The sequence below is a fragment of the Thermobia domestica genome, chromosome 2 (genome assembly GCF_964235325.1).
Source record: "Thermobia domestica chromosome 2, izTheDome1.hap1.1, whole genome shotgun sequence".
NCBI classification, from domain to species: domain Eukaryota; kingdom Metazoa; phylum Arthropoda; class Insecta; order Zygentoma; family Lepismatidae; genus Thermobia; species Thermobia domestica.
In genome coordinates, this window is record NC_137455.1 from 202,338,120 (window position 1) to 202,359,383 (window position 21,264).

Consider the following 21,264-nt stretch of genomic DNA (forward strand, 5'->3'; position numbering starts at 1 on the left):
TAGCAGCCACTAATCTAACTTATCTACTAAAAGAAATTAATATGAAGAATCCTGCCCTTCATTTTCGTTCACTACTTTAAGCAACTTAAAGTTGAACAGATATTACGCTTTACTTACCAATTATCATATCAAGCATATTAGGCGCACTCCTTGAGAAGAAGAATATACATATCGGTTACATTAGAATGTATCGTAAAACTGATAACAGTATATATTATTTGTTAAGAGATATTCAAGCGAACATTCAAACTTACATGCAACTTTGTCTCCATTTGAACTCGGACCAACTTCTATATCAGTGAAGTTGGACGACAAATTTGTTACTTCTCGCAGTTTCTCAATCTTGGAAAGACAAAGTTTCGGATTAAAGTGGAAAAACGGACGTCCATTCTGAATCTCTAATTTGTATGGCCTCTTCTCCCAATCCCATAATTCTTGTAAATTCTCATTCTCAAACACGATCAAAGAATAACTGGAAATAAAATAATCGCATATTAATACAAAGATATATATATATATATATATATATATATATATATATATATATATATATATTCACACAACCAGTATTGGTATACACATGCAAAAACAAAACGTGAAAATACGAAAAAATATTACCATATCGCCTGCAAGACTGTAGGATCTAATTGCAAATTATGATTCGACAAATTCCTCTTTATTCCGATTTATTTACAATTCGTTGTAGATTGTCAACACTAATCTTATTATTAAAGTAGATACTTGTATTGTTGGTTTTAAGAGCTGAATAGGCAATCTACTACAACACTGAATGCAAGGTATCTCACAAAGTATAACTGAGCCTTATTATACTTACAATTCATTCTAGTTCCTATAATTGTCTAAATACCAGCTTTGGATCTCAGAAACGGTTATTGAAATTAAAAAGCTAACTGAACACGTTACAGGAAGCTGTGCTACGACGAAAGCAAATGAGTTTCAAATTTTTAAACTTCATTAGGACCTTCAATGTGCCATTATAGCTCTTTTTCTTAACGAAAAATTTGTTCTTTTTTATTTTCTTATTGCTTCCTAGTTTGCGTCATTTCCTGTGGCTTCAATTTTCAATGAACATCCGGAAGTATCTTATTTTCTGTGAATTCTTTGTTATTTCTAAGAAAATAGTAATAAATATTACATATTCAGATTCTTCTGCTTTTGCTTAGTACGATCGATATCAATGTTTCTCTATTTTGAGAGATACTGCACACGCAACGGAAGAAATAGGAAATTCGCTGTATTCAAAAGTAGTATTTTAAGATTCCCAATCTCGACAATTCTCAGATTTTACAGAGATATCTTACACTTGATAAACACTGGGATAGTATATTTAAGTTCGTTCCCTTAAATTTCTTCCCTAAAAACATTGCACTCATCGAGCTGTCTTGAGACAGAAGTTAGATCTTATATTCAGAAAGTTCTATACACTAAAAATTAATTTACATAAGGATTGAATTGTTTGTACACTTTGTCTCCACACACAGAAGTTCACTGGTTTTAAAAAAAACGGTTCTTGACAAAGTCATCCGAATAGGAATTTTATGCACAATATTAACTAATTCGGTTGCTTAAAAGTCCGATAGTTCATTGTTGCAAAAACAACTCTTTACTGGGTCTTACTCTGTTATAGACAGATACCAAGCTAAATTAGCTGAAGTGAGTAGTAATTTTCCTAAAATCTATTTTAGATTATTTTCTTTCTTGGTTTACTAAAAGATCTCCTCCCAAACAACCCTAAATATACCCAGCTAATATATTTCGAGTATTCTTAGATGAGCAATGCTTGCTATCTTAGACATCTCGCTTTAATTGCATTTATGATATCTGTATAATCTTTCGTTTAATTCTTACTCTACTAGTCATGTGTTTTCACTTTCTTATAACAATAAATAATAATAATCAAGAACAATTTAAATGTAGTCATTAATACTTACAATTGATTGTATAACTTTTTCCCACGAATTACACGAAGGTTCTTCAAGAAATTAAGAGACACAAGAGGACGTGATCTTGTCACCCTTAGATATTCGTCTATTTCTTCTATCATTCCCAATTTGTCTTCAAGCTCTTTCACGATTTGTTCTGAAAAGAATAGTATAAATCGTTACAATTCATATTATGAATAAAAAGCCAATGATCGTAATAAAACAAGACAAAATCTTGACATAGTCACTTTATATCGACGTTTGTCTTCATGCTGCGGACAACATTCTATGACCAATCTTCAAGATCAGGAAAAAAGAAGAGAGATAAGAATTTTATATTATAGATAGAATACGCACGAAATCTAGGAACACAAAGAAAGAAAGAAAGAAAGAAAGAAAAAACTAAAATGAAATCTCACGCTATTTTGAGTTTCCTAGTGTGAAGAACATGTTCTAAGTAAATTATTGTCATTCTCTCCAGTAAGACTTAAAAGCTGTTGGTTATATAAAAATTGAATTTGTACGCTTTTTGTAAAACTACATCCTTTAAATTCTTCTTATAATTTTATTGCTTTTACCCCTCTCTGTAGTTAGCGTTTACTTTTTTCGTCCTAAAAATACGAAATACCTATTTCGCGAGAATTTAAAAAGGGATAGGAAAAAACACATACATTAAAGAAAACCAGTACGGTATGTGAAGTTATACTACTACACACCTCTGCGCTTCCTCATTCTGCAATAACTTATTATTATTATTATTATTATTATTATTATTATTATTATTATTATTATTATTATTATTATTATTATTATTATTATTATTATTATTATTACAGTGAAACCTGCCTTTAGCGGAATCGAGCGAGACTTGCAAAAATTTCCGTTAAAGTCAGGTTTCCGCTTAGTGGAGGTAGACTTTTCCTTTCTCTTTTTTTTAAAAAAATACATCCTTATAAAGGGGCATACTGAGAAAATATATTGCTGTACGTACCTTGTTCGATTACAGTACTTCTTGCTTCTACGAATAAATACACGAAAAATTAAAATGAATACAAAATATGCTATGCACACGTTTTCTTTATTTTTCTAATAGCCAAGCAGGGTTTTCTGTGTACATTGCTGCTTGGCTGCTTGACTTTTCGCATACACCTTAGACTGAGAAATTATACTAAGTGAATCAGAATCATTTTTTCGCAAGGCAAATTTTCGCAGTTCCCTTAAACTTCTGAAAGAATCTTGATATGTATTTATTCTACACTCTTCTTGGAACTCGGTATCGTATTCCTCTTCTTCCTCTATCTCGTTTTCTTCTTTCCGACATTCCGTATGATTCTTGATTAAGTTGCGGGGATTAAAGACAATTTGTGGGGGTGAATATGAGTAGTGGTTGGGGAAGGTCAACACTGTCCAGAAATATTTAACAAAAGAACGAACATTTTATCACAGACAGTGTAATGTATATGTCTCACAGAATGTCTAAACATCTAAACGCTATAGTCCAGAACTCAGAATTTTCCGTTAAATGTTTATTTTTCTTTCCGTTGTCCGCGTAACACAGTTTCCGCTTAATGAAGGGAGTTTTAGACGTTTTGTTCTCCGAAATACATGGGACCGTGAAATTTTTCCGTTTAAGACAGTTTTCCGTTTAATAAAGGGCCCGTTGAAAACAGGTTTTACTGTATCATCATCTCCATCAGAAAGAAGGAAATTTATGGATAAATACTTTATTCAATGGTATTGGATAATAATTATAGTAGCTATTACTGCTTGGAAAATGTAGTAATAAGAGTGCCGAGTTATAATGTAAGAAGTCAAGCGACATTGGTAGGACTAAATTCAAGACGCGAAATACTGAGAGAAGTGGCAACGTCTTATAACAATTTAAAATGAACATACAGTATGTTGGGAGAAACAACAGGACAATTTTTCACAAAAAATTAAACTGTTTTAACTTTATGACAAGGGACTTTATTTTATTATTATGTATCTTCAGAATATCTTTAGTTGTAACATTTTATTCAAAGAAAAAATCTTTTATGTAGAAATATGACAATAAGAACCAGGATCTTTTGCATACCGGATATGAAATTTTAGCAAGGTTGATTCGTTCTCAAAACGAGAGTTAAATGAAGCTTTAATTTCCATAGTTCTGTAAATGGTATATTATGATATTGACTGTTTCTATTTTAATCTTTTTTATAATCAGCTTGAATCTTGTAATTTGAATATATTAATCTTCTGACAAGGGCCGTAACCTCCTAATATTCATTCTATACCACTAAAAACATTCTGGTCTGTTTTAAATAACTGTATAATGGTTTTAACATAGTGTTGTATTTTTGTCAATGAGCTGTTCACAACACTTATTATTATTATTATTATTATTATTATTATTATTATTATTATTATTATTATTATTATTATTATTATTATTATTATTATTATTATTATTATTTCTTCCTGAATTAGTATTTCCTAATTCTTTGTCCATAATATGTAAATCTAGTTCAATGTCCTAGTTATAGTATGAACGCTAAAGGTGTATAAGTGATGTTAATTGAATTGAAAAAGTGAGAGGAAACAAAATTATTCTACGAAAACCTCTACACACGATGCTTTCACTAGAAACTCATATAACCATGCATAAGTTTGAGATCTTTGGCACCAAAACTGCTTTTTATCATTAAGCATTCATGATACTAGTACGTTAATAAGGGCAAAGTTTTAGAAGAAAAAATAATATTGTTTAATACATTGGAGATTTATAGAAAACAAAAGGAATAATCATTTTTCTACTATCTACAGTGTTAATTTGGAATACAAACACCACAGAACTTGAACAATTTGGAATACAAACGAAAAATTCGTGCAATTTTGTTCCGAAATACGAACTATACAGACATGTTAAATGTTGTTAAAAAATAAATGATTAACAACAACGACAACTTGACAGTCCTTACCTCCGCTTACACTTATTACCAACTGTCCTTCAATATGGGTGCAACCTTCCAGCCTTTGTGCAGAACTAATGCTGTCTACGTTTGCTCCTTTGCATATCTTTTTACAACGTCCTAGAAAGAAGTTTCAACAATACTCATTATTAATATCTAGTGTAGATCATCTACTTAGCTAAGTGTTATTACATTAGTCTCATATTCATCTGAATTACTACCAAGGGTAAGTTTTCTAACTTATGTATATAAAGCAAAAAACTAAAGTATAAGGATTTTATTATTATTATTTTACAATGAACGTCCTAACAAAAGCACTTATGTTACTAGTGGTGTCAAAGTTGAACTCTACTAAACCAACGCACTCTGTTCACCTATGTGGTCTCTGTTAAAATAATTGTGAGTCTGTACAGTCACCCACATAAGTACCTGCACCCCTCACGCCAATAAATTCCTAATTGCTATTGTTGTATAGGTGACAGTACCCAATCGAATTAAGCGACTGTAGTTTGGTCCAAAGTTTAAAATTTTATATTTAGTTATTGAGTGTACGAACACATTATAATAATAATTATTAAATCAAATAATGTTCCTTTCATGAATTTTATAGCTGATATTTCAAGTGCTTCCCGCGGGCACTTATCTTCAGGGATTAGGTTTCGAATTTCTTTTATGCTACTCTTTACCTAACGTCTAACAGTGCACTAACAAACAACTGATTTTTTTTTTTTTTTTTTTTTTGAAATCACCCTTGTAATCTACTACAGTCAATACTGTTATGTCTCCCAACCGATGAATGTTCAGTTCAAATTCCTTGGATTGGCAAATTCAAAAGTTGCGAATTAATGTTATTATTCTTATATTTAATCATCTTCTCTGTCATTTTATGTACGTCCTAAAAGATGTATAAATATCAACTAGATCAGGAGTTTGGCTATGGCATATAATTTAGAGTCCTCACCAAATCTCTCTATAAAAATTGTTGTGGAAGTACTGCAAGATTTGAAACGTGGATATTTGGACAGAGCATATACTAGTTCCTAACTGAAGTCTTGACCCCACTGCGGTAGGTCCTATAATATTGGAGCTATAGACCTTTAAAGATAGTTCTTTTCATGTTTTAGGCAGCCTATAACTCCGAAATGACGGATTTCTGTACCCACATTGGTCTATACTTTCTGTCTTATCTTGGTGTCAGAAGTCACCTCCCGAACGTTGTTTTGGAACACTCTGCATATTATATATTACATATTTGCAAACAATTAAACAGATTGCAAGAATAACGTTATTGTTGAGGTTATGTATGGCTGTTTACTACTGGAACTAAAAGCTTATGATCAAAATAATAGAAATGAAGGGATTATGTATTGCTTTACTATCTAATGTTTCAATACAGAAGTCAGAACTAATTTTATTTCAAAAGTTAACAACATGTGTATAAATATCAACTAGATCACAATGTCATACTTCAAAGAGAATGTAATTATAGACTAAAACCACTGCGTGATGGAAACTAAATATTTATTAAGCAGGATGGTTGAAGCTCCATCACAATATTAATTGGTATTTAGCATATACTTAAGATTCATTTTGTACTCTGTAGTAATAAATGTACATTTCTCTCGAGAATAATCACGAAATCTTATTTCTACGATTAATTATGAACATGAGAGATTTATGAAATGGTTAAGACTAGTGTAGTGACAGCCTGAAAAAAAACGGAAAATTTGGGTAAAAAACCGTTTTTTACCGTTTTTTCCCTGAGCTTGAGAAAAAACGGAAAATTTGGAAAAAATTGAAATTTTCAAATATTTTACTACATTATGCTATTAAAATAAAAACTATTTCATATTTACTAGTTTACAGTTAAGATCATTGAGTACTTATGTGTCTTGATTAGCAAAAATTTGATTAGGAAAATTTGTAGCAACAAATATATGTGCACCACTCCTTTAAAGTTAGCACCGTGATAGAATGGAGTTATGGCTACAAAAGATACTAAAATATAATCCTATTATCTTAAGCAATTTTATGAAGTTCCTGCTTGATGACAGGGAAGTGTTAAAATAACGCGGCTATAATCATTTTAGTTAATAGCGGTATGTTAAAATCAAATATATATTTTATGGAGGTACGTATCTTCCTTGTGCTATAAAATTTGCGGAAATTTTGAACCCATTACAAAAAATCTTTCGCTCGGAAATATTGGCTAATCTTATTTGCTGTAACCGGTCTGTAGCATATATACAATGTGTTTCGCTAGCAGGAAAAAGTACTTGGAGCAACAGGTTTTAATTTTACTTTTTAGTTTTTAATATCTGGTAAAAATCCTTCTTTATATATTTTTCAAACAACTCAAAAGAGAAGGGGATCTTATTTACACATACACACATACACGGCTCAAGTGCGTAAATTTGAACAGCGAGAAATATATTTAAAAATTTAACATGTGAAACTTCCGTTCGTTATTATTAAACACTAGCAGAATACATGGGAGAATATGTTTCATTTTGGACATAAAGGACACTAAAACTGTCACCAATGAACTCAGGGACCCCAAAAACTATGAATTCGACAGTAGTATCGGTCATTCTCAATTACTTTTACATGTCACCCTCCTCTTTTAGAGCACTAATAGGGGCTGAATTTGGATTTAAACGGCATCGGAAGTGTCACTGTTCATCCCAGCGACCCCAAAAAACTATGAATTTGACACAAATATCGGTCATGTTCGATCATTTTTATATACTCTTCCTCCCAAGTTGCAGGCCTGAATTTGTATTTAAACTGCATCGAAAGTGTCACTGTTCATCTCAGCCTCCCCGAAAACTATGGATGAGACATTAATGTCGATCATTTTCAATATATATCCCCCTTCCTTCCTCCAAGTTGCACCTTCAAAGTGAAATGATAAAAACCACCCCAGGCCCGAACCTCATCTATGTTGAAAATTTTATCGAGATCGGTCTGGTGGTTCAAGAGTTGTTAAGTTACAAATATAATCACTTTCATTTTAATATATATAGATAATTTGTCGCACTAGAAAACAGGTAGTTGTTTACGTATAAAGTTATATATAAAAGTCTATATTAGAATATTAAATAATAGTAATTATATGTTTTAGTGCATGAGTATTAGTGAAATTGACCTACTGCTCTTTCTTTTTAAGTAGTAATTTGGTTAAAATTAACAAAATTTCACCAGATCAAAGAGCACATGGAAACCTCAGTTTCATTCAGGAGCCCTATTTGTCGCAACAGAAATGTTTCATGATGGTAGATGTGTATGCAACTGTAAAAGTTCTGTAATTAATGCACAACCACGAATAAACGACTAAAAAGCACATGAAGAAAATGAGTGCCGATTATTAATTTTCAAAAATAATTACAACAGTTTTATTTTCGAATGCTTCTTTTTTTTAATATTCGAAATATTGAAATTTCTCAACTTAAATTTTTCAGGCGTTCAAAAAAAAAAAAAAGGTTCAATTACTATAAAATTAACCTAATACAAAGATTTTTGTTATTTTCCCAATTTTTTTCGGAAAGAAACCGGAAAAAACAGTTTTTTTACCAACAAGTTCAAAATTTCCGGAAATTTTACAACACTAGTTAAGACATTTCGCTGTCGAGTTGCTACTTGCGCATTTTAAAAGATCAGACATTTTCCTCGTAAGCTTTACTTTTATTTCCGTTTTTCGATCCCGAATTCTAGAGAAAACACGGTCAGTTTGCTAGCAAGAAGACAACGAAATGATACCTGAAAGACCCTAGTGTCTTTATTATCTACAAGTACACATGTTTACAAGATATGCATCTCTGTAGTAATTAATCTAGAAAATATGGATAAAAATAAATAAATAAATAAAAATTACCTTTACACTGCACACACTCTGATCTGTTTGTGACAGGGTTTACCTCCTCTACGTAATTTGCTGGACAGTTTAAAACGCACTTGTTCTCAACTTTGAAAGGTTTCCATTGTCTATTGCTATCAGCTTGTTGTGAGTTCATATTGAAACATTCCTGTTCACTGACACATCTTCGTTGCCTAAACTGGAAAATGTAAAACACACGGTAATAAGGAACACTGAACTCATGTTAACAATAAATCATATTGAATGTGAATATTTCCTATAAATAAGTTGAAATATTGTCCAAAACAGTATAAAAGTCAAACTAAATCCATTTAAGAAGGTCCCAATCTTAAAATAACAGTATTAAATTAACAAAATTCCTAGTATTTACACTAAAAGAGAATCATACTTAAGGAAAATGATGTTTTCAAGGACTTCTAAAAGTAAAGGTTAACTTGATAAGATATGGAGAAGGTCCTGAAGACTTGAAACATTGATCATCTCAGTAATTGAACTGGAAAATCATATTTACTGGAACGGCTATAATGTACATACTTCAAGAGCCAATTTATTACTGAATTGCAGAAGATGTCAGACAAATAGTTTCCGGAACGATGTTTGGTCCAACTAAACCATTGGATCTTCTTACATGCAGTGCAAATAAATAAACAGACTAACTTTGTTGTCTGGTAGACGGGTTTTGTTGCACAAATGAAAATATTTTACTATCAAATTACTTATTAATAATGGGAATATCATCATTGCATAAAATACTTGTCACTGAAGGAAACAACAAACCTGGCATTATGTGAAAACAACAAACTTAAAATATATTACACTTATTTTCCAAGGTTCTAACATTAAGATCTATCTACAAACCACACACGAGTTCAGAAGAGGATCTGTCTAATTACGTAGATCTGCGGCTGGTTCTAAGGTGCGAGGTGGTTTGTAAATATAACCAAGATTATCTGGCATAACACGCACAATACATACACCAAATAAAAGAGCAAGTCCACGATTCCAAAGGTTTATCTCCAAGTACAGCATTTCAAAACATTTCGAAATTCAACCCATAATATTCAGAAAGCAATTATAATTAAATATTCAACAATAAACATTAGTTAATAAAAAAAAAAAAAAGTTTCTCAAGCTTTATTACATTAAACCAAGAAAAAAATCATGGTATTCAGTGCTCAACTAATTTTCCGTGAGTCACCTACGTCTCAACATCGAAATGTTACTTAGCCAGTTTCAGGCATGTTTTTTTTTTTTCTATTTCTCAAATGTGAGCAGTTTTGGTAGTTCCCTTTATTTGTAACGTTATCTTTAATCCTTTAATGTAATTTAATTTTTATTCATGTTGTTTGTGTCTTTCCGTCTCAAAGAGCACGGATAATGTTCGAAATATAATGTTAACATGCTTAATTACTTATACTGGGAAACGAACGTTTCAATTTTACAATTATTTTATTTTCACTTTTAGTCACGTCTCGAAATGAAAATTTGCACGAATTGATGCGCTATATTTTGACTATACACATATACCGCAGAGTTGTGTTTCTTAACTGGTGTGTCGTGCAGTCCTATACGGAGTGTCGAAATGATTTTAAAAAGTTAAAAAAAAAAAATCATGAAGCATTTAATAATTAGTCAAAATCAGTTGTGAGACAAACTGTGCCAGTCAGTCAACGCCTTCAGCGGCGCAACAATGCTTAGTACAACATACGAGTCACACTACTTTATGAAAATTTATTGGCTTGCACTACTATAATTGGTAATAATAATAATAATAATAATAATAATAATAATAATAATAATAATAATAATAATAATAATAATAATAATAATAAAAAAACACGTGTGTCGCGATGTCCTAGGTATTCAGTAAAATGTATTGCCAATTCGAAAAGGTTGAGAATTATTGCCGTAGCGCATCGAAAGTTAGAAATGAAATGAAATCTTTCGGTTTAACGTCCCACGTTATGCCTAAGGAAGACGAGAAGTAAGGCAAGTGAATGACTATGGAAGAATTGGTAGCATGAGAGTGTGGGAGGAAATGGGGTATCTCGAGAAAACCCATGGACAGGATGCTATCCACCACAAACTTACTTATTCGGAGATCAAACCAGACACCACGCACCAGGGCTAACTACTCTGCTACTACCCCCCTCCCCCTTTGCGTAAGTTCGAATTTAATAAGACAATAGGTTACACAATCACTTCTAGAAGGCGAAAGGGTGACTTTTAAGATTCATGAAAGGATGAGTAAAAAGAGGGAAAGGGAGACATCATTAGTTGATATTAAAATCATTGAAGCTGATTTCCCAAATTATGTTATATATTGTTTGAGGTATTAGACAAAACTTGGGTCAGCTGTACTATAGTAAAAGTATATGTTTCCAGACGTGCTCTTAATCACTCGAGTACATGCAAACTATTGAAGTAACCACATATAAATTAAATAAGTGCACTGACTTCATTAGAAATACAATAATCCTTTTTATATTTTATCCGGCTAAACACTTAAAATATTAGGTACAAGGTAAGACTGTACTAATATATTTAATCAAAATAACATGTTTAAATGCTAACACAATGAGAAAACCAGACAGGACACATTTGTTCAAGTATTACAAGCAAGGAAGTGGGTATCCGATCGAGATATGCTTGACTACAGATAGGGGTAGAATTATTATTTAGTGTGCAATATAATCTGAAGTGCAAAATGCAGTCTACTCTTGCAAAATGCTGAGTATCCTTTCCAGTTCAAAAACAACAACTGCGATGCTGTTACTGGATTTCTCTACTGCCTGGTTGTTCAGTTGAACTTCCATGCACTGTTGCCAAGAGGTTCTTTTAAAGCTAGCTATACGATGCACAGAATTTTGGCTAAACACGGCATAACCTATACAAAATAATACCTAAGTTTACAGCTAATGCAATTTAGAAAAGCAACCACACATTTCATAATTTTACCGTATAGCTAGAAACATACTGTAATATTTTCCCTGGTATTCTCAAATAAAATACCTTAAACCCTTAACTTCCAATATTTAAGGTATGCTTTGCTTGCATCATTAACCAAAGTACGTAATTATAAACAAAATTGCCTGAGTACTTTTTTTTTCTGAAAATCATCTTCAAGAATAAACCACTCTCGTAGATTTTTCCCAGAAAAGTGACTTATACTACAGTAGAAGGTTATTAATGAAATACTAATACAAAACATTTAAATACAATCGTTAGAGCCGTTTAAGGAAATCTATTTTCACTCTTCAGTAAATTATCCTTATATTTTGGGATAGGAAAGAAAATCTCGAACCCTCTCTAGAGAATCATATAAAAAAAAAAGTTTAAAATGGGACGGATAGACGGACAGATGATCAAAAATAATTTTTTCGGTATGTAGGGCCAATGAAATGTGTAAACCTGTTAAAATCTTGAATTTAATTTTATTTGTATTACACCATACTTTCTCCTCTCTTATCGTCCCTCGAAAATAGAAGTTATAAATTATACTCAACCAAATTTGATCTCTTTTTGAGTTATATAGTGGTCAGAATTTCCAGCAAAAAGAACTTAAAAATGATGTCCGTTACTAAGAATGTCGGTCTTGCTGATCCCTCAAAATCATTCAACGATCTTCCAAAGTAAGAGACAGTGATTTATTAAAAACACACTGAATAACTACCGAGGAACTTCTGCAATTTAATAGAAATTGATCAAAAGTTGAACCGTGTACCCAAAATTGACTTACTTTGCTTCAATTCTTCCCAGCTTGTCATACTTAATGTTAAACTCACACAATTAAATTTACTTCTCCTTTATCTACATGACTTTTTTTTTAATAATTACATGTTTACAACTATACATATTGACTACTATAGGAAAAAAATATAGTTACCTCATAAGTGGATTCTGGGCAGCTAACAAGGCAGCGATTAGCAATTTTAACATTTTTGCAGGAGAAACAGTCAGATGGGAGAGGACCTGTACATCCACCGATACAAGAGGTATGACAACACTTCTCCTCGTTACCTTTCTTGTAGCAGGTTCTGCCAGGACAGTTCTTGCATACTGAAAAATAAATAAATAAATTAATTAAAAAAATGCTATAGAAGAACTATACGTCAATACTCAACTTTGACTATATTAATTACAAATAATCAATAATATAGTTATAGATTTAATATTTGATTTAAAATATAAAACGACAAAAATCATTTTATAACTAAAGCTAAAGAGTTGTATGGGCGCCATACTGTCCCGATCGCCAGACTAATTATTGTATAATACGTCTACTACATCTCAGGTGCGGATGCTGTCTTAAATTGCATGGTTATGTAACCGCCTATTTTTTAACCTCAGAAGAAAGATTTTCTGCAGTGTTAAGAGAAGTGTTTTGAGTAAAAATAAAACTTTGCTTTTCAGTGAAAGGCAATATTGATGCATCTCTCAAGAATATATATGGTAAGGCACCCTATATTACATTGCCAGTTCAGCAGGTTGTTCCCTTTGATCCTCACCATACCAACAACACAGCATTTTTGGCAACTGATTCGAAGTTAAGTTTCAAGCCTGCTGTACAGGGAACGTTGCTTTTTCATTTTACATAGAGCATATCACCAGTGTAGAGCCCAAACGAATGCAGTAACTAGAAAACTTTCACAATCTTAGGCTGAAAACCATTTATTTACAATATCTTTGCTCACTTTCAATTTTTTCATATCTTTATTCATAATGGAGTAGGTCTGTGGCCCAGGACTTTTAATACAACCACTATACATATAACTCACATAAACAGTGCGGATTACGTTTCTAGTTGAACGGGTAACGCAAACACATCTAGTAACATTAGACATATGGCAGAGAGCACCTACTTTTTAACATGGAAAAGCACAGGGTCTCTGGTTTGATTCTAGATGAGAGTATTTTGAAGTTTGAACAAATTATGACAGTTCGAATTCCACCTTAAACTAGGTTCACATCCCATATGGTCTCGGTGCTGTAAAGGGACACTAAACTTTAATGAACAAGAATAACAAGTATGTATGTATAGTCCATGCTTTGGATATAAAATAAACGCCATTGCTACTTTATTAACTGGACTATTTTTTCTTTCTTTTTCAAAGTGTTCAGCTCTGTGAAACCAAGAGGTGTCATGAATTTTCAATCATATCAATTCTAAAACTGGTAACTATGCTTGTTCGTAACTTCCCCCCCCCCCCTCAAACACTAAAGGTATATTTTGAAATGTTGCGGTACACTCATACATCTCCAAAGAGAAAATTAAATCAGTAAAACAGTACCTAGTAGGTAGTATACAGGATGGCCCAAAAGTAGGTATACAGTCCCGTACTGATCGGCTCATGGTATATCATTTACTTATTGTTATCCATACAGGCATTGATTTAGTTTTTTCATTATTTGTTCTTAATTTCTTTTCACTTATACCTGAAGTTCGAAATAGACCAAAGCAAATAAATGCATTATCTTAATAAATTAAAATGTCATACTTGATCGATGCTGGTCTGTATACCTACTTTTGGGCCAGCCTGTACAGATTTATACAAGAAAAAATAAATAAAACTCGTACTCTGGGTGAGGATGCCGGGGGAAGTTTGAAAGTGATACTGATTTTTCGGTGCATTTTAACAGATTTTGGGATTATCGTAGATTATGGTACCTCGTGACTAACTGAACGGTATTTTGATTATATTTAAGATTACAACAATCATCGTTTCTGTGAAGTCTACAATATTATTGACATTTGGCGGAAAGCATTTTGTCCAAAGATGAGACATATACCAATCCACAGATTTCACTAAGAGTGAGATGAATAAAATAGTATCAGTGAGTAAATCCACCTGCATATTAATAGTTTTCGAGAAAATCAACTTAGAAAACTAAATATTGGTATTGTATGATAACCACGTTAACTTAAGATGAAACGGATATTGAGGGATACGCTCATCAAGCTTTTCATTACGGCACTAGCAAGATGACATCACACATTTTCATTAATGAATTATATAAGCCAAAATTATAACTAACTCTCTATTTCTGTTTAACACTGTCCAAAATTGAGAGACATATCTATCGATAGACCATATCGAGTAGAACGAACTGCGATGCTTGAGGGTAAATTCTAATGCGTAGATTTCGAGAAAAATTAAATTGTATGGCGCTAAAAAGTATGCTGTTTGTTGCCTATAATAATTGGATTTTTTTTCAATTGTTGGAACATTATTTATGCACTGAATATGTACAAAAATACACTGTTTAGTAGTATTTTTCAAAATTTAATGTTTATATGCTTCTAACGACGACGTACCCTACCAGCTAGTGACACAACAGCACACTACCTCCGTACCACCTTCAATCTAGAACAAATCATAATCTTCATTTTGTTCTTTATGTTTCTTGTTTTCCAATGTGTAGTTTGCTATTTGCAGTGTTAAGTTACAATGAAACTTCTTTCAACTGGAAATTCTTTCTATTGGAGATCATGAATAATGAAACGCTTATTTCTTGAATTTAACAATTCTTACAGTTCAGACTAACTTTGGTTACAGTGGGCTAAAAGAAAAACTGCAATGCCATTCTTACTCTATTGCAATCTAAATGTGGAACCTTAATTACACGACAATACTCCCTTTAGCGGAAATTGGCAGCATTATTTTCTTAAATTAATTTGAATGAAGGAAACAAAAGTAGATTTTCCTTGGAAACAAGTCGACACTCAAAGAGATGAAACAAGAGAAATCCACCCTTTCCACGAAAGTTACATTAGAAAAAAAAAAAAAATCATGCCACCAGCTATCTTGCAAAACATCCCCCACTTTCTTTCTTACCTGCGCCTATCAACAACCTCCAGAAATTCCGTTGCTACGCGACAGTCTTGGAAAACAAGCAACCCAGCAACACACAACAAAAACAGTTTCGTCTACAACGCAAGAGATGTTTAAAAAGAAAGAGAGAAAAAAGCCAAGAACAGCAACTTACGTATCTTATTGTGCTGCTAACTACGTTTCTTGACGCCAACCTACTTTACACGTAATATGCTACAAGGAGCTTGTTTACAACATCAAAGCAACGTAATTTTTCTTTATTACTAATGTTCATTTTCAAAACAGGCCTTAGTAATTGTAGAAATTAGAAATTTATTTTAAAAAAAAAAACTTCATTCTTTGCACTATTCTATTATTTTGTTATATTAATTATTCTATGTTTATTTCGTTGTAGTGTTAACTTCTGCAAATGTATAATAATAATAATAATAATAATAATAATAATAATAATAATAATAATAATAATAATAATAATAATAATAATAATAATTAGTTTAAGGGGGGAAAAAAAAAGTTTTACAAGTACATGTTAAAAAAAAACGTTTGCTTTTAGAGCATTAGAGTTTAGCTAACTAGCTTAGATCTGCTCTATGGTAACAACTAGGTTACAGTTGAAGAAAATGGAGGGAAAATTATGAAATCTAAACGACGCGCAGCATGTCAGTCCCGAGGGGGGAGAAGATTTAGAAAACGCAACTAATGCGGAAAATACGTTTAGCAATGATAGCATTGCGGTTAATAGTAAAAAAGAAATGGAAAATACGGAGTCAGGATCGGAAAAATCGAATACCGCCACCATAAATCAAATATTAGGCCTATTGCTTGAAATGAAAAATTCATTGGTAAAAGTAGAAGCTCAGTTACAAACGACTAGTACAAATTTAGAAAGTAAGTTGCGTGACTCCAACAAAAATTTAAAAAATAAATTACAGGAATCCTTAGAGAATACTACTCGACAATTACAGGATTATTATTATTATTATTATTATTATTATTATTATTATTATTATTATTATTATTATAACGCTTTACTTGTTTGGTCAATTCTTTCTGAAAACTATTGCCTGAATGATCCAGCAGCAATTACAGTATACAATTAATGACAAACACGAAATTATAAATTCATCAGCAACTATGGAAACAAAAATAGATATACCGGTCTCAAATATACGAATTAAGGGTGTTGAGAGCAAATACGCTGACCAAATCACTATTTTTAAAGTGCATCTCTATCCAGTCGTTAACGTTCTAATTTTTTCATTACTAATATGCAAGAATAGAAAAATATATGCCAAGATATAATTTTGCTACATCTTTTGTCGATACAATGGATGGGTCAAACATGATGGATTTTGGTATCATTTGCTTTCGGTGAGCTCCGAAGAATGCACTACATATTATGTTGAAATAGAGGAATTGTAATTTTTGACTAAACTTCCGAAACAAGACACACCTTAAAAGAATAACTAAACAAAAATGTAAGGAAGGTAAGGGAGCGAATTTACTTGCATTCTAATGTCACCAGAAGTGATAAAATTATTTTGTTCTTTCACTGAATGGTTAGGTTATGTAGGCCTATTCAACTAAAATTCCAAAATTCATGGTTTCCATGAGTATCTGCAGGAAAATGAAGTTCCAGTCATACTACTTCCTCTGAAGCACAATTTGACTACAATTACATCTACCCATCAGATAAATGTTATACTAACTTCATCTAGGTCATCTCTGATTTTACGGAAAATGTCTACATTAATGTTCATCAGGACAGTAGGACCGCATCTCACACAACAAATACGAAATACAAATTTTGTCGATTCATCGAGAACACTTTTACTTCTTTTGCGATTTTTATTTGATTCACTATTTCCTTTAAAAAAAAAAAAAAAAAAAAAAAAAAGTAGATTATGTTAAGTCGTTTTCAACATCGTTGTTACGAAAGGACAATACGATTATCGCTGATAGTAAAGCACGAAGTATCGAAACCCTTTCAAGATAGTTCATCAATAAACATCCTAGGAATCTCAACATATTGAATCTGTCTAGATAAAATTGCTGTTGGGGAGTAGTGGAATTGCACATTTCCCAGGATTTCGCACCCTCTAGTATAACATCAATTTGAACAGCGTGCTGTCGTCGTCTCGTGGCTAAAACCATTGTCCGAAGCTTGAGTCCCGGTTGAAGTATTAAGCATAGGATAAAAAACAGACGACTGTTGTTCGGATCCCACTTTAACCAGTACATTTCATCTCATATAGAGTCAGTGCTGGAAAATGATTCTCAATTACAAGTATCCAAGGTAATCTCTATTTACTAAAAACACTGACGTTACAAACGAAGCAATTCGCGTGGGTAAGCAGTCAGGGAGAGTTTGCAGGAAATTGAAGTTAGAATGTATGTTCAGTTTGTCAGTAGGTAGATGGATTTACTACATTTCTTCTTTTGGGCTGGTCCACGAGTTCTATCTTTTATTTGCAAGTTCTCCAAATTTGCGTTTGCTTTATACCTTTAGTATATTACTTTCAAAATGCCCTTTTTTCTGGTGATACACAGGACTGGCTTTTTTTTTTTTTTTTTTAAGTTTCCAAATTGCTAACTTCCTCCAGTTGTTTAGATTTTGACGCTTGTCTTCGCAACAGCTAAGATTTCACAAGAGAAGCTGTTCATGGTTTCCGTATCTTCAGGAAAATGAACTTCCGGTCATACCACTTCCTCTGAAGCACAATTTGGCCATAATTACATCCTCTCTCCACTAGATGAATATTATAGTAACTTCCACTAGACCACCTCTGATTCTACGGAAAACTTCTACACTGATGTTCATCAGGATAGTAGGACTGCATCTCACATAGTTTTACTTATGGCTGCTCCGATTTCGTCATTCTGCTATTGATACCAAAATCATGAAGTGATACAGAGACGGGAGTACGTCAGAAGTCGCTGTAATAAGATATTCAAGATGATTGGTATAGATATTTTCTCTTCCGTTATTAAAAAAATGGCATAAGTAAATTTTTGTTTTTCCTACTAAGTGACCCAGATTGGTAAAGAATGACACGCTTTTGACGCTATAAAAAAAAATCTCGAAACCTACGCATGACAATTTACTTCCAAGCATTCAGTGTTCAGTTCGATGTTTTCTGTTAATTGATATAAACCTTATCTTTGGACAATATTATAGTTAAACAAAAATTAAAGTTTAAAAGTTAATCATAAATTAGGGCTACATCTCATTAACCACACTATACACTGTCATCTTGCTAGTAAACGCTTGATTTGTGTTTATATTTCAGTATCAGTTTCATTTTAATAAGTGGCGTGATTATGGTATGCCATAAAATTTTACGTTTACAAATAATTTGTTTTTCTCTATTTTCTCCAAAATACGCCATCACATTCATCCACATAATTTTGTTCAATTTAATTAAATCTATCAATTGGTATATGTCTTATCTTTAGAAAATTTGTATTATTATTATTTTAAGGATTAAACCCTAATAATATTGTAGAATCTATTTATTTGATTTGATTTGATGTAAGGTTAGAATCCCTTTTCAGCAGCGAGGCAATATGAGACTGGACCTACCGCTTAACGTAGGATTTGAACCACATGAGCTCTCATTGGGAATCGAACCCTGGTCTGTCACACCAAAAGCGCGTACGCTAATCGCTTACCCACGAGAAAGCTCAACATATTTATTTATTCAGATATTAATAAATGTTAACCATATTTTTTTTGTGTGTGGATTATAGTAAAAAAAATTTACTGCATTTCATACTTTTATCGGGCTTAGATCCAATAACATGAACTACATGGGTAAACCTGTGTTTATTAGTGAGAGATATTTTCTCTCATTCTTTTTAATACGCCGCATACGGGCTAATGTTATGTAAAAAAAAAAAAAAAAAAAAAAATCGTGAAACAGAAATCCAAATCCAAAATATTAAATAACATTCATACTTTGGAGATTTTACCATCTAAAATCTCAATTGATTGGTTGAATTGAAATTTAACATCCCTTCAGCTCAAGGGTTATACCTGTATGAAACGTTAACAGTCTCCGGTGAAATACTAACTACTGAGACGCGTCCAAATGCCAAGGCTTTTCAATAGGGAATCGAACCCGGGACCTCGTGCACAAAAAACACATGCACTAGGGACCTAAAAACTCGGGTTCTACGAACCATTGAATTTACTTATTTATTGACCTATTGCTTTCTCGCCTGTATATTATTAAGAGTTCTTGAATATTACGTTGTAAAATATTTAACAGTTCTTGCAATATTTTGGTACTGTTCATCTGAAGAGAAAGAGGCCAGAACACTTTAAGTAATACTTTGCACTTGTTTTACTTTTTCTATACCTATAAAAATAACATAGTAATTGCCTGTTACCTGCACTATGTTCTTCATTACAATCGATAATAACGCAAAGTATACATGGAGTATTGTTTATGATTTCGTTACAGCAAAAAATCAGTTCCGCAAATACATACAAACGTATATGTAAACAGCATAGACCTTGACCCACATTTCTCTTTCAGTGCTTCCGAACAATTTACTGCGTCATTTTTAACCTAGCCGACATTTTTTTTTTTTTTTTTCCAAATTCTCATTACGAGAAGTTTTCACTCTTGCGTGCAATCCTCTTTCTTCCTCGAGCACCTTTCCTGAGTTGACCTGGTTTCTCCAAATCCAAGGTCATTCACTCTTTACAAACAGTCCGGGCCAGACAAGCTTCTCACGACGTACACTCAGTCAGACCTGATTCTTCTGCACTTCTGCATCATCCAAACCCCTCCTCAACTACCCTGATAAGAGCCCTCCCAAATACCCCTCCAACGTCATCTCGGTCGGTTCCTTCCTTTATTTACCCTCCGGCCCCGGCCCCTTCCAAAACGCTCGGCGAAATGACTATTGATTTCAGCTTTTCGTTTCGACGACGGCCCTGGGAAGGGAACGACACACGTAATGCGCAGGGAAAAAGCGGCTGAATGTCTACCCATGACCTTGAGAGAATGGTGTACTCCACGTTATTATATACTCTACTCACTCCTCCACACGCCGCAGAAAATTTAGTTCAATATGTCAGGCAATTCTGTTGGTGCGCATATATCCACACCCACGCAAAAATAACGTAACTCGATAAAAATCCAAATACACATTCATGCATGAAGTGTTTATATGTGATGCGCGCTTCTGACATATTGCGTAAGTTAGCCAACGATGTTTGTTCAATTTATCTCCACTTCAGTAGGTGTGAGTAGGTGTTAGTGTTTTACGGAAAATGAAGACAGGTATTTTCATCATCTATGACCCAGCATCATGCATTCTTGAAACCACACTTACATCTTATTTCCTTTGTGACTTTCACAAACAAACCTGACGGAAAGAAAGCGAAATATTTTTATTTAGCATCACAGGATAGACGAAAAATTGGTAGAATTGTATGAATTGGGAGAAAATATAAGTATCCCAATTTCTGTAGTTTCTTAGCAAAACTTCAGTACACAGAGATAAGTATATTTTTATTAGATGACATATTTTATAGGCTAATTCAGTTCTAACATTTTAATTTGTTGATAATGTCTGCAATGATCACCTTGTTCAATCGGCATTGCTGAAAACGTAAATTTCTTAATTGTTCGTAAATAACAATATAA

At 32.6% G+C, this 21,264-nt stretch overlaps 1 protein-coding gene across 3 annotated transcripts in view; it reads right to left on the reverse strand.

Moving 5' to 3' along the window:
• LOC145678358 (insulin-like peptide receptor) overlaps positions 1 to 21,264 on the reverse strand; it is a 292,617-nt gene that overhangs the window by 62,405 nt on the left and 208,948 nt on the right. For all 3 annotated transcript variants that reach the window (XM_081748414.1, XM_081748417.1, XM_081748415.1), the window contains exons 4-8: positions 12,658 to 12,830; positions 8,769 to 8,949; positions 4,904 to 5,014; positions 1,953 to 2,100; positions 255 to 472 (exon numbers count right to left, since the gene is read on the reverse strand). In XM_081748414.1, the coding sequence (XP_081604540.1) occupies positions 255 to 472; positions 1,953 to 2,100; positions 4,904 to 5,014; positions 8,769 to 8,949; positions 12,658 to 12,830 (831 nt within the window). The remainder of the gene's footprint in view (positions 1 to 254; positions 473 to 1,952; positions 2,101 to 4,903; positions 5,015 to 8,768; positions 8,950 to 12,657; positions 12,831 to 21,264) is intronic.